The 12749-nt window shown below is 34.3% G+C and overlaps 1 protein-coding gene across 4 annotated transcripts; it reads left to right on the forward strand.

The window, feature by feature from the left end:
- Positions 1-1526: 1526 nt before the first annotated feature.
- LOC134233699 (protein inturned-like) lies at positions 1527-12418 on the forward strand. 4 transcript variants are annotated; one of them, XM_062715687.1, is made up of 19 exons: positions 1527-1775; positions 3668-3752; positions 4551-5224; positions 5385-5467; positions 5627-6045; positions 6188-6277; positions 6386-6463; positions 6567-6744; positions 7076-7132; positions 7251-7313; positions 7588-7806; positions 7891-8048; positions 8146-8270; positions 8734-8811; positions 9057-9202; positions 9402-9487; positions 9599-9788; positions 10294-10421; positions 10768-12418. In XM_062715687.1, exons 1-19 carry the CDS (start codon positions 1673-1675, stop codon positions 10865-10867), a joined length of 3060 nt encoding a protein of 1019 aa, XP_062571671.1. In that variant the 5' UTR covers positions 1527-1672; the 3' UTR covers positions 10868-12418. The 4 variants fall into 4 exon arrangements, with proteins under 4 accessions (XP_062571671.1, XP_062571673.1, XP_062571672.1 ...); XM_062715689.1 differs by lacking the exon at positions 8734-8811; XM_062715688.1 differs by lacking the exon at positions 3668-3752.
- The last annotated feature ends 331 nt before the right edge of the window (positions 12419-12749 follow it).

Consider the following 12749-nt stretch of genomic DNA (forward strand, 5'->3'; position numbering starts at 1 on the left):
TGATATTTCAACAATTTGAAGAAATATCTACATGTATACTCTTCAAGCTTTTCTCATATCACAGAGAAAAGGAAAGACTGTGCGATTGATACCTGAAATCCTGAATATGAACTATAATAATTGTATCTTCATGATCTGAGCTGAAATATACAAAAAAAACCCCACTTTTAGCCTCCTAGCAGCTCCTGTCATTGTCAAGTTGTAACATTTTCATCCCTTTAGCCTTGTCCTTAGCTGCTGAAATCACTCTGCTGTGCCCTTGCTGACTGATCAGGTATCTGATTGCTTTTAGGTTTAGCATGGAAATAAAAAGGAAAAGTCTTTTTAATAAATTCTCAAGCGGGAAAAAGACAACTTAGGTGAGCATTGTGGCTCCTGGGCCATTTTTTTTATTTTGAAAAACCCTACATGTATTTCTGGGGAGAAAAGTTTGAAATACCGGTATTGCTCTCCTCCATATCAGAATAATGTTGTTAAAAAATCATTGTAGGCCCAAATGAAGCTATTGATCGAGGTTTATGGGGCACATCAAAATTCTGCGTAGGGGGCATAGGCGTCGGAACCGGGGGGTTAGGGGGGCTTAGCCCCCCCTCCACTTTTTTTTTTTCGAAAATATATACTTAGTATATAGACATTGAACATTGCTTCGTAGGTTTAGCCCCCCCCCCCACTTTCCACAGACACGTCGCAGTATAGGTTAGAAATGGGGAAAGTGGTGGTGTTTGGAAAAAAAAATTTGGTATTGAAGTTCGAACCCAACCCCCCAACCCCCCCTCCCCCCTACGGAATAGGATTTTCGTGTTTGGGAAATGGACATTTTCCTTTTTTTTTTGTTTGTCAGGTTTTTTTGAGGGTATAACAATTTTTTTACACTTATCCCCCCCCACTTTCAATTTGCTTCCGACGCCAATGGGGGATGGGGATTAGATAGAATGTTCTATCGTTAAAATGATATTGTCCTACGGACCCGGTTTAAGGCCTGTACCGAGACACAGTTAGATTATTCTAACTAGATGGGGATGGGATCATGCAAAAATTCTTTGACAAGCAGGAATTGTCTTCAGACATTACATTCGATTTCGAGGGAGTTAAGAATAAAGAACATATATATATATATATATATATATATATATATATATATATATATATATATATATATATATATATATATATATATATATATATATATATATATATATATATATATATATATATATAAGTATATCAATAAAGTAATTAGGGAACTAAGGAAAATGTGGAGGGGGGTTACCCTTGGGAAAAAAGGTTGTCATTTTATAGATTTGAATCGGTTATGAAAAAAAAATCAAATTCTACATGATAAGAATCATTTATATAAATTTAATAAAATCGTTTTATTTAATTATTATGATTTTATTATGTAATTTTAAAAATAAGTACTTACGAAATTCAATATTTGGGAGGGCCAACGAAAGATAATTCAATATGTGCTAGAGTTACATTCCTTTCTATAACCTCTTCTGTTTTTGGAGTCACGTAACCCACATACTTTAAGAGATACCCGGATGTAAACAAAATGGAGGACTTTGGGGGACAATAACATTAACTGGACTTAAAAACATGTAATTTTGAAGGAATCGTTGCAATATTATGGCATTTAACTCTCATTTCCAACAATTTTTTGATCCTAAAAATGAAAAAACACCGCGAAACAACGTTGGAACTATCAACTCCACGAAGTCGAATGAAGAGAAGAGTGCGATTCAACAGCAAAGGGCACCTGTTACAGTATCAAAGTACATATTTTCTTTGATAAAAATAATTTGATTTTGCAATATATAATCCATTACAAAATTTAGTTATCTTGCTGTTTTTTAATATTGTTGACTTTTGTTGTTCATTTGATATTGAATTTATCATAAAACTTTGGCATTTTAAAATAGGGTTTGATAAACAAAGAAAATTCATTAAAAAGAGATAGAATAATTTTTATCTTGGAAAAAAGATTTTTTTAATCAGTATTCTTGTTGTACCAACGCATTTTCAGAAAGCTTTGGCTAGTGAAGATGCTGTGAATGGTTATTGTAACAACCCCCCCCCCCCTCCTGTCTAACAACAAAATATGTCAAACAATTTCAGTCCTTACTTCTGTCAGTAAAAAAAATAATTGATTTTTAATGTGTTGACAGTGCTACTATTAGGACTCATCAAACCGCATAGCCCTTTGCTATGTATAGACTCTGATGTCACATGGCATCCAGTGGCGGATTTAAGGGGGGGCGCACCCGGCGCGCGCCCCCCCTAAAATTGTCAAAGTTAGCGTAAATCAAATATGTCTACTTGGTAGACCTCATTTTCACCCTTCAAAATCTCTAGAATCCAGGAGCTTCCGGGGGCTTCGCCCCCTGGACCCCCACCAGGGCTTTGGTAGACCTCATTTTAACCCTTCAAAATCTCTAGAATCCAGGAGCTTCCGGGGGCTTCGCCCCCTGGGCCCCCACCATGGCTTTGCCCTGGACCCAATGGGGGCCTTAAGGCGGCCCCCAGACCCCTTGCCTAATTTTGGCGCCCCCCCCTAACTCCAAATCCTGGATCCGCGCCTGGCATCCTATGTATGTTGAATTGCATTACCAAATCAAAGTCTGAACAGTGCAAATTTTAATTAAAAAAACATCCAATCTTCTATTCATCAGCTATACATCCATTACAAATTTACAATCAATTTCAAGACAAGTTTATTTTTTCTTGGAATGTCTTGTTACGGAGAGAACATAGCTTGCAGCAAGATGCATTTCACTAAGGATTATGGGACCACAGGGGTAACTTTGGGAAAAATCATTTGAATCAAAATGCAAGGTCTAAATTTTCTCTTTGCCTGGGCATTGTTTTAAGAGCTTAAGATTAATATGTTTTACGGTGTGACTGTTGGGGCTAGCGCAGTTGTACCTTCAAAAATACACCTGAAACGTTGATCCGCCACTTCAAGTCGCACGAGACATCTAGACTGTGACGTCACACTAAAGCTCGTCAGGGTTTACAGAAACAGCCGGGCGTCTAGTTGAAACTATAGACCTAGTGCAATTTTTGTTGAAAGACATTGCAGAGTTATATTTTTTGTTTCTTTTAAAGATTTCTATAAACTTATAGCCTTTTATGCTTTATGTTATTATTTATTTATTTATTTGCGCAGAGAGTATTGGGTAGCAAAGGAATTCTGGGAAGGTTTCACACGCAAATTTGGCTGATGTATGTACAGATTTCATTCCGAATTTCCTTTGCTCGTACAGATTTGTCTATAGAGCTCGCTGCACTCGCTATAAAAATGCATATTATTCACTATTATACATTTATATAATTTTTAAAGAAGAAAGGTGATGTAATTTTTTAAGAGGAAAGGTGATGTAAAACTATTTGCAACAAAAGGATAACTACATTCAAATTGAAAATGTACCTGATACTGTAGATCACTAAATTTTCGCGACACCTTATTTTCGCGAGATAGTCATTGACTCTTGATTAGCGAGACAAAATTTTCACGAATTGTGGTTATTTTTCTGTATAACCTTAATAAGGAACATTATTTTACGCGAGAATTAAATTTTCGCGAGCACATTGTCTCGCGTAATTACGTGAAAATAAAGTTCTCGCGAATAAAAAGTGATTTACAGTACTTATATACATCCTTCAGATGGATTGTACAGTTCTCAATACTCTGAGGAGAACCCACAGCTCTGCCCAGGACGAATTTTTGCCATCAGTGCTCTAAGAGACAAGTATTTTTTTTTTTTAAATGTGCACAGGGGATATTTATGCACGGACCAATCAGAACACATGTATTATGGGTTGTTCATTGTTTACATCAATTAAGGAGAAGACTTTTAAAAAATAAATACTCTGACAATGAGAAGCTGATGAGGGGTTTATAAAGAGCCTTCCATATCTTTATAATTTAATGAAGCAGTGTAGCTGCTTGGTAGGAACTGTGTTTGACGTTCAATTTTGGCTAATTAAGATTTGTGGTTGAACATTCTTTGAAAGTTTTAAAAATAAATTTTCACTTCCTTTACCAAAAGATATAGTTATGATGTAACAATGTAAGATGGCTCATTTCAAAGATGATGAATCAATTGTACTTTTATTGATGTAAACAAGAGCTATGTTAGATTTACATTTATACTTTTGGCAGAGGGAGAATTTTTACATGTTCAGAATTTTCTGCATGAATTGGGTTGAACAAGTTCTTAAAAAGATATCTGATTCATGGTGTAAAGAGAATCAAAACACTGCATGCTGAGGATAAGACTCGTGAATCTTGTATCAGATTGTGGTAAAGGGACTTGTACTGGTGCATGTTGGACATTTTACTTTGGGATGTTGATTTTGTTTGATGAAATATCATACATCTGCTCTTATTTGTTTATGTTTGAATAACCATAAATTTTGAGTATATTTTATAAAAAGAGAGTAAGTTGTATACAAATTAAAAAGAATTCATATCTTTTGTCTTAATAATGCTGTTTAATTTTTCATTTAATATTTAAATCAAATTATAATCTGATCATTAATTTCAGCAAATGCCAGGAAAATTGGGGGCCATATGTGCATAAACAGGGTGATCTTTTTTATCTGGATGTGAAACAGGATGGCAGAAACAGAAACAAGCATCAGCAAAGAGGCCATGTATCAGACTGGTCCTCAAACCATCACGGGGACCAGTCACAGTCTCTGAATTCTGGGAACTCGTATACATACAATGGGGATACTAGTCATCTGGAAAATAACAACCAGCCTTTATTTACCAAGAATTCTGCTGTAGAGACAAAGTATAATAAAAATGAGGTACAAGTGTCGGGAAGTGGTTACAAACATTTTAAACCTAAAATTTTGTTTAGCGATCAGAACTTGTTAAAGGAAAATGATTTAAATTCTGAAAATTGTGTTGAAATTGATACTCATAAAAAGATTAGTAATGGTCAAATTCTTAGTTCTTCCTGCCCTCAAAGTGAGGATAAAATCAAATATGTTTATTTGGTGCCAAACTTAAGAAACTGTTGTTCAAGTGATAAATCTGGAATTATTCTATGTGAGAAGCTTTTTGGGATTGTGTTATGTCAGTATAACCAAAGGACTCCTCAGCTTATGCTAAATGGTAGCACATTGGAAAAACTGGCAAGGGAGAGGAAAATTATTGTACAAGATGTGTTACAGGCCAGTCCTGCCAAACAGTCGGCTCAGATTTTTAGAGGTAAATTTCTAATTTTTTTCCTTTTGTTTGCAGTTTAATTGTCCTGTTTTTATTAACCTTAACTCACTTATAATATTTGAAAAGAAAGAGAATGAATTTTACAAAAGAGGAATGATTCCCAGGCATATTGGTTTATGATGTACATTCTTTCTGATTGTAGGAGATATGTTGGTGTGCTTAAATGACATTGAATTAACATGGGTTAACTTGGATGAAATTTTCAGATCGATCACAAATAGACCGGTAAGATTTAATACAAAATTTAAACTTTTCTTCTAAAAAAAATATTTATGTTGTTGCTTCTAATGTTTCTATATAGTCTTTCAATTGTAAATAAGCTTATTTAAGAGATAAATTCATAATTATAACACAAATCATATGTTTTTCTTGGTGTTATTACAGGTAAAGCTAACTTTCCAACTTCCTGTGGTTATTGGGCCAGATAAAAACCCTCCCCCCTCGCGAGTCCCTCCCCCTCTACCTCCCAAAACATACCCACACAAAGTCAGCACCTGTACGGTGGTCCCCACGTCCCCACACCAACCTCCCAAGAAGCGGCGCCCCCAGCTGGGGGATAATATCCTCCAACTAGTGTCCGGTGAGGATAAGTCCAGACTCGTCTTGTTCCTGAAGAACGTTATGTGTGCTGTGATGTACTTGACTTTAGATTCTCCTGAACCAGAGGAGTCGTCAGAAAACACAAAAGAAGACATTGTATATCAGTTTCCTTGTGACCTTGAGAACAAACTTGTTGATGTCAGAGGGTTATTTCTGACATTGTGTGGAGCAGTGCCAGACATCACTGGCAATAATGTTAAATGGTAGGCACTAGATTAATAAAGAACTGCAATATTTTCATATTTTGAAAATTAATTTGAAAATTTTTTTTTTTTTAAATTAACATGCACATTTTTTTTTCATTTTGACTATTTTCTAATTCAGTTTTCTTATAAATTTTATTAGCTGTACCATTAGTCACAAAGGGCAAACAATCCATGTAGTGTTCATACGAGAAGGCCAGGATTTGTTCTTGATGGGCTTTCCCCAATCCAGGTTACATAAAAATACAGATTTTTTAAAAAACTATTGAAAAAACAACTTATTTTAAGAGAACTTAATGCCCATTTATATATTATTTCTAAATGCAAGTGTGTGTTTCAGAGTTCCCTTGGCATTCTGTGAGGTCGTTATGAAGGAAATGCATAGACTCCTTAAGGTGCTGTTTGGTTCAGTAGTCAGGTAAACAATCTTCTATTATAATATATATGACATTTCTTTACATGGTTGCAAGTTGTGTTTGTTTACATGGACACTTAATTTTTTTGTATTTTTATACTTGTAGCGCTTTTCGATCTCCAAAGTTCCGCATCCAGCTGGATCAGTTGTTTTCCCTAACTCTCCACACCGTACTTCAGAATCCAGACATAATCCAACATGGAACTAACTCCAGTATTCCAGCCCAAGTTTTCTTTGAATCAATAACAGGAGCTCAGAGGCTCATCCTAACTCAGGAAAATATGGTAGGTACTTATCTGTGACATCTCTGTGAAAAAAAATTCATTGAATTATTAGATGCTCAGCAAACAGAGTCTAAACTGACACCTGTGCAATCCATTTTACTGTGAATTCTTCCATGCTATGTAATCTGACACTGTAAATTGATCTTTATTTGAATCCTCAAGGCAATTTCCCACAAATATAGATCACTTTCCCGCAAAAAATCACTTGAACTTGTAAATTAAAAAGATTTCATTATTTGATTTTTCAATGCAGAAAAATACAACTTGTTGAACACATTTGCCATTTTATTATAGACAATAAAAATGTGCTGCTGTTCTTTCTGTTTTCCAGTTACTCTGTGATGAAATATTGAGTGAATTTGAGGCTGCTGACTTTGATGAATTTATGGTAAGCAGTTTTCTTATCATTGCCTGAACTTGATTTATAAGAGTTGTGTTCCTTATAAATTTATATTTTCATTATGTCCCATTCAAATTCCAATTCCAAAAAAATTATTCATTCACAGGAAGAAGAGGATCTGTTTGAAAGGAGAGCATTTACTGTGTTAGGAACCTGTCTATACTATAAGGTATGAAAAGAGAGCGTTTTCTGTGTAAGGAGCTTGCTGTACTATAAGGTATGAAAGGAGAGCATTCACAATGCTAGGAAATCGTCTGTTTGACCTAGCAGAATAATCCTTCTCGGGTGTTATTGTATTGTGTTATAGTAATGTTAGGAATCTGTATAAAGGATAGAAGGTATAGCAATATCCACTGTCGTGCTCAATTTCTTGATATCTGTAGCCCAAGCTGCTGCAGTTTTATGTACATTTAAAGTGGTGCATTTTCTGTTTATTTTTACAGGAATATCTCTTGTGTAACCACCTACCTGTCTCTGATTTCCAAGATATCCACCTCTTTGTTAAATATCACAGCCTGCTTCAGCTAATGGGCAGGAAGAGTGTAGAAGATCTGGTAATCTGGAGGGAAATGTTTCCCACTCGTCGATGCCATTGTAGGGAGGCCCCACCCCCAGGGTATACTGAGCCCAGAGGGCATTGGTTTCTGCTACTGGTGGGAATGGTAAGACCAACAAGATATTGACTTTGTTGTGTAGCTATTATAATATGGTTGTGTACAGAAAGGAAATAATTTTGCTATTTTCAGAAACATTTTTTACTGGGTACCTTGCTTGAGATGGGCGGTTGCACAAAGACACGGAATATCCCTCTGTCTCCCGATCCATTCTATGTGAGTCAAGCTAAGGCCACTCTTCTGCAGTTTGAGACTGATGATGTTGCCATGGCACAGTGCTGTGAGAAAAGGTAATTTTTTTACCTGACTCAGGTCAATATTTCCTCAATTATACCTGATGACTTTGTCAGTTATAAAGTAAACAAATTCTTGGTATATTTTATTTAGATTGACCGCAGAATCCACTGGCCCTACTTTGGTCAGTGCCGATTCTATGTTACTTGGTATCAAATCAAAGAAGGAAGATGGTTCATTTATCAGTCCTGCTAAAGTACAGGAATCTCCCAAGAGTCGTAAGTAACTAATTAATTTTCTGAGTGCTTGTACACACAAAACATAGAGCAAACTTTGCACATAAAAGTGGTTTATTGCTTACAATACATACCAGTATACTACAAATGTACATTTAAATGGCTCCTTATTATTAAATTATTTAATAACTTACTGCCAGTTTGCTTCTCTATCTTCTCTTGATTTAACTGTTGATCCACTTTTTGAAAAAAAAAAAAAAAGAAAGATTTTTCACGGATAAAAAAAAAATCTGAAACTAAATAAAAACTTTGCATTTGGTTATGATTTCTTGTGAAATTCATGTAAATAAAAATTTTGTAACTTTTCAAACTAAAAACTGGATCAATACAGCATTGCTGTTAAAAATTATATTCAATCACTGTTTTCTTTTGCTAGTCGAAGTAGCCTACCTTGCACCATTTGTCATTTTAACTGTGTGTCTGCAAATGTATCTTGCTTTGACAGCTACCACCCCTATTCTGTCCCCCACATACACAATCCTCTTTAAGTGGCCTCTTTCTCCACCTAACAGCACCAACAATGGTGAGTCTCCAAAGGTTTTTATCTTTAAACATGCGTTCTGAAATATTTAAATGATGATTTTTTGTAAAATATGTAGCAATACCCGGTTTTCTTGTTTCCAGAAAAGATAACAGAGACAAAACAATTATTTAAAATATTAATATAAAAAGAAAATCATTAAATGGAAATCATGTTTGCAAGTATATCAGCTAAAAATCGTGCACCTTTTTCTTTATTCTTTTAAAACTCTACATTTGAATTCCTAGGCTTGACAGAGGAATCCTCAGATCAATACAGGGGAGGATCCAATAGTGACGTATCCACTCCTGTGATGAAGCGCCATGGGAGTCGTTTGTCGTATGGTTCTAATGACTCGGGGGGAAGTGGAAGTAGTTCAGGGCCACACAACAAGGTATCCTTAGAGACTTAATATCTGATACTCCAGTTTAAGTTCATATATGATGAAATGCTTTTCATTGATTTCCTGAATTGTTGATTTGTTTTCCCAGACTTGGAAACATTGTTCTATTAAATAATTTTAAAAGAACCTAAACATTTAGTAGCAAAACTTACATGTTTTTTTTAAAAATTCTTATAATTTTTCAATACAGGGAAAATTGGGCAGCAAATCTGGTTCCGTTTTTGATGTCAATAGTATTAACAGTGCAATCCATCCAGAACCGTACAAAGTCATCAGGTGAGATAATAGAAGTGACTTTTCAGCTCGGCAAGTTTTAAACAGAATTCAGCTATAACGCGCTTATAAAGCGACCTTTTCTTTAAACAGACAATGTGTATTATCTTACAGAGTAACCCGAGGTTGTCAGAACTCATTATTTCATGCTGTTCAGTTTGATGGGATGGAGGGTGTGTTTATCTCCCCTACCCCTCAGGCCATGGCCGTCTCCCAGGGGCATCTTCAGGGTCAGGTTCTCTACAACTTCTACAAGAGTTGTCTGCAAATACGCAATTCATTTCACAGCAGCCTTCCTCAACAGGTAAGTCGAAATGTGTAGCAGCAAGTGATAAAAGCACTGCCTCCGCAGTGAGCTCCATGGATAGATAAATATTTTGTAAACTGCGATTGGTATTGAAATGTCAAAGTTCATTTTCTGACTATGCTTTACTCACATTAGTCAATATTTTAATGAGCTACTAAATATTCTCTTCCCATTTAACCACGGCCAGAATGGGAGAGGATTGTACATTTTGACCATGGTTTGCAACAATGTCTGCAAGTGTGAAAGAGCGAAAATAATATGGGGCAAAAATAACCCTGTATACAGTATTAAATTTGGTCACTTAACTATCTCAGGTTTCACTGTTTTGATTAGAATTATCCAAGATCTATTTGACAAAATATGGATTCTTAATCCTGGGGTATTTTTTCTGGACTGTACAACAAATTTTATCAACATTCATAGATTATTTTTTGAATCATTTGCTAACAATCAATAGTTTTCTCATCATATACATAAATGTGTACATAAACTTTTGCTTTAGGTCAAACTGAATCAACAAAATGGTGGAGTGAACACAGCATGTCCCCAGGAGCAGGGACTGCTGTTTAGTTATATGCAGCCTCAGGAAAACAAGAAACCACCAATAACTCTTACATACTGGGTAGTGGGGTAAGCTAGACTTTATATATACAGGTTTCAGTGTTTAAAATGCTCTCATTCATCATATGTATGCTTTAACTTTGTTTTTGTTTTTCTCAATTTTTATTAAAGTACATTGAATATGAACCAACTCCTCCAAAAATGTTCTTATTGTACTAAGTGGTGAAAAGTATTTAAATGTACTATGAAGTAGGTCTTTATGAAAAGAGTTTTATACACTCTGTAGAAGACAAATTCTCATTCTGTAGTAAATATCATACACAACTGTTGACTTTAATTTGAAAAAAAATGCTTGTATATTGTGCAAGCTTTATCTTCAAAATAGGATGAAATAAAGCAATAAGATTTTTTTCAGACGACTGGTAAAACAGAATAAGGAGTTGTATGTGTGTTTCCACGAGTCTGTTCCTCAGTCGGCTGTTGAGCTGGCCTTCAGACTGGGCTTGGGTACCTGACAGACTGACTTGAATTTCCATGTGTGCCATATAGTCTTTTTACTGATGACCCAGTGAAAATAGTTCAGGAATTAGTGTGTATGACTGAGAATTCCTCTTGCCACAAGGAAGTAGTTAGTTGTGGGATAAAATCACCGTTCAAGCTACTCACAGCAATTATAACTACACAAAATGTTCAGAGCATCTATAGTTGTCATATATAGGTCTTTCAGAATGTGAGATTATATTCATTTGAATACAGAATGTGAAGACATCAGCAGATTTACTGACACAACCTTATTTCTTCTGTGATACACTTTAAGTCTGTGGTAACAGTCAATGATATTTGTTATATTTTATTTTTCTACAGGTAAAAACAAATTTGTGGTGCTAAATTTCACAAAATCATTTCAATTTTTTCTTAACGTTTTCTTTTTGTACATATATGTATTTATGCCTTTAAAAATCCAATATCATGTGTAGATTTTTTTCCATAAGTTTTGATTTTATTTATTACTACACATATTTCTCTACAAGATTAGTATATTTATCATGTATTTTTAGGAAAAATCAGAAATTTCTTGTTTTATTTGCACAACAGATATGTGTGCAATAAATTCATATTTATGATTGTAATTTGATGTTAAGGAGTTTAAAAGTTTGAATAAGAAATAATTTGTTAAGTAAATTAAATTATTTTTTAAATCAATTGTTTGTAAGAACAGAAAAATGAACTGTCTGGTTTAATTATTAAGAAAAGGTAGAAATATAAATATGTAGTAAACATGGTAAAATAGTGTGAATCTTGGTATTCACACTATCTAGAATAATCAAACATCATTTGTAATTTACTATCCAGTGAAAAAGGTCCTTGTGCAATACAAATGGGGGTGGGGGTGCATCAATTCTAACAAAATTTGGAATTGGGAATATTTTTGACAAGCCAAAAAATAACTAACTAACCAAAAACTGAAAAATTTACTCCTTTCTATAGTAAGAGAGGTCTTTATTTCCTTTGACATCTGTATATCATCTGCAGACATACATACCTGATTAAAAACTTACAAAATTCCAGTGCTTATTATGAAGAAGGGACAAGCAGAAATGAAAGAGCTGGTCATTCTTTATAAATTTTATATATCATACAATTAATCCCAGAATGTTATATTTGATGCATTGTTGTTAGTGTCATTTATCAGGAGTTACAAGTTTAGTGAAGTCTTACTCGTGTACAATTTATCAAATTCCATTTTGACAATCACAGAATTAAACTACATGTTTTTTGTTTCTCTCATTAGCATGTTCAAAAAGAACATTTGATGTTTATACATGTATACATGTACGTCTTTATTATATGTCCTAGGTCTGTTAGTGTTTTGTTAAAAATTAATCAATACTTGTTATGAATATCATTTTCTCATTACTTTATCAATATTTTAATTTTTTTTTTTTGGAGTGCCAGTAATATGATACTGTACATGAAGTTTATTGTAACATAATAACACAAGGGAACCTCCATAATATTATATAAAGTTTGCTATGATATATAAACATGTATTTATTTTATTTTCAGTTGTTTTGAATTTCAAAATTCTAAATATACATGTAGATGTAACATTTGATATTAATGAATGTTGATTTTTTAAAGTGATGCTAATCTGCAGATCTTTCTCCATAGCTGTCTTATTTGTTGATCTTTGGACGGGCACTTGTAGAGTGGGCTCTTGATTATAAAGTAATAATGCATTTATTCTTTGAAAATCCTCTTCACTGCTTCAGGGTATTAAGCAGGGGTTCTGGGAGTGGGCTCTGGTGAATGTATAGTGAAAATGCATCATTTCTTTAAAATCTTTGTCCCTGGGTATATAAAATTGTTATAAAGCAAGGGTATTTTATAAGATTT

The sequence above is a fragment of the Saccostrea cucullata genome, unplaced genomic scaffold (genome assembly GCF_032062105.1).
Source record: "Saccostrea cucullata isolate Sc308-1 unplaced genomic scaffold, CSIRO_AGI_Scuc_v1 ctg145, whole genome shotgun sequence".
Taxonomy (NCBI): Eukaryota; Metazoa; Mollusca; class Bivalvia; order Ostreida; family Ostreidae; genus Saccostrea; species Saccostrea cuccullata.

Coding starts and splice junctions, on each gene's coding strand:
- LOC134233699 (XM_062715687.1), top strand. CDS start 1,673: ATGAAAAAACACCGCGAAACAACGTTGGAACTATCAACTCCACGAAGT. Junction 5,225..5,384: donor GTCGGCTCAGATTTTTAGAG/GTAAATTTCTAA, acceptor TTCTGATTGTAG/GAGATATGTTGGTGTGCTTA. Junction 6,278..6,385: donor ATGGGCTTTCCCCAATCCAG/GTTACATAAAAA, acceptor TGTGTGTTTCAG/AGTTCCCTTGGCATTCTGTG.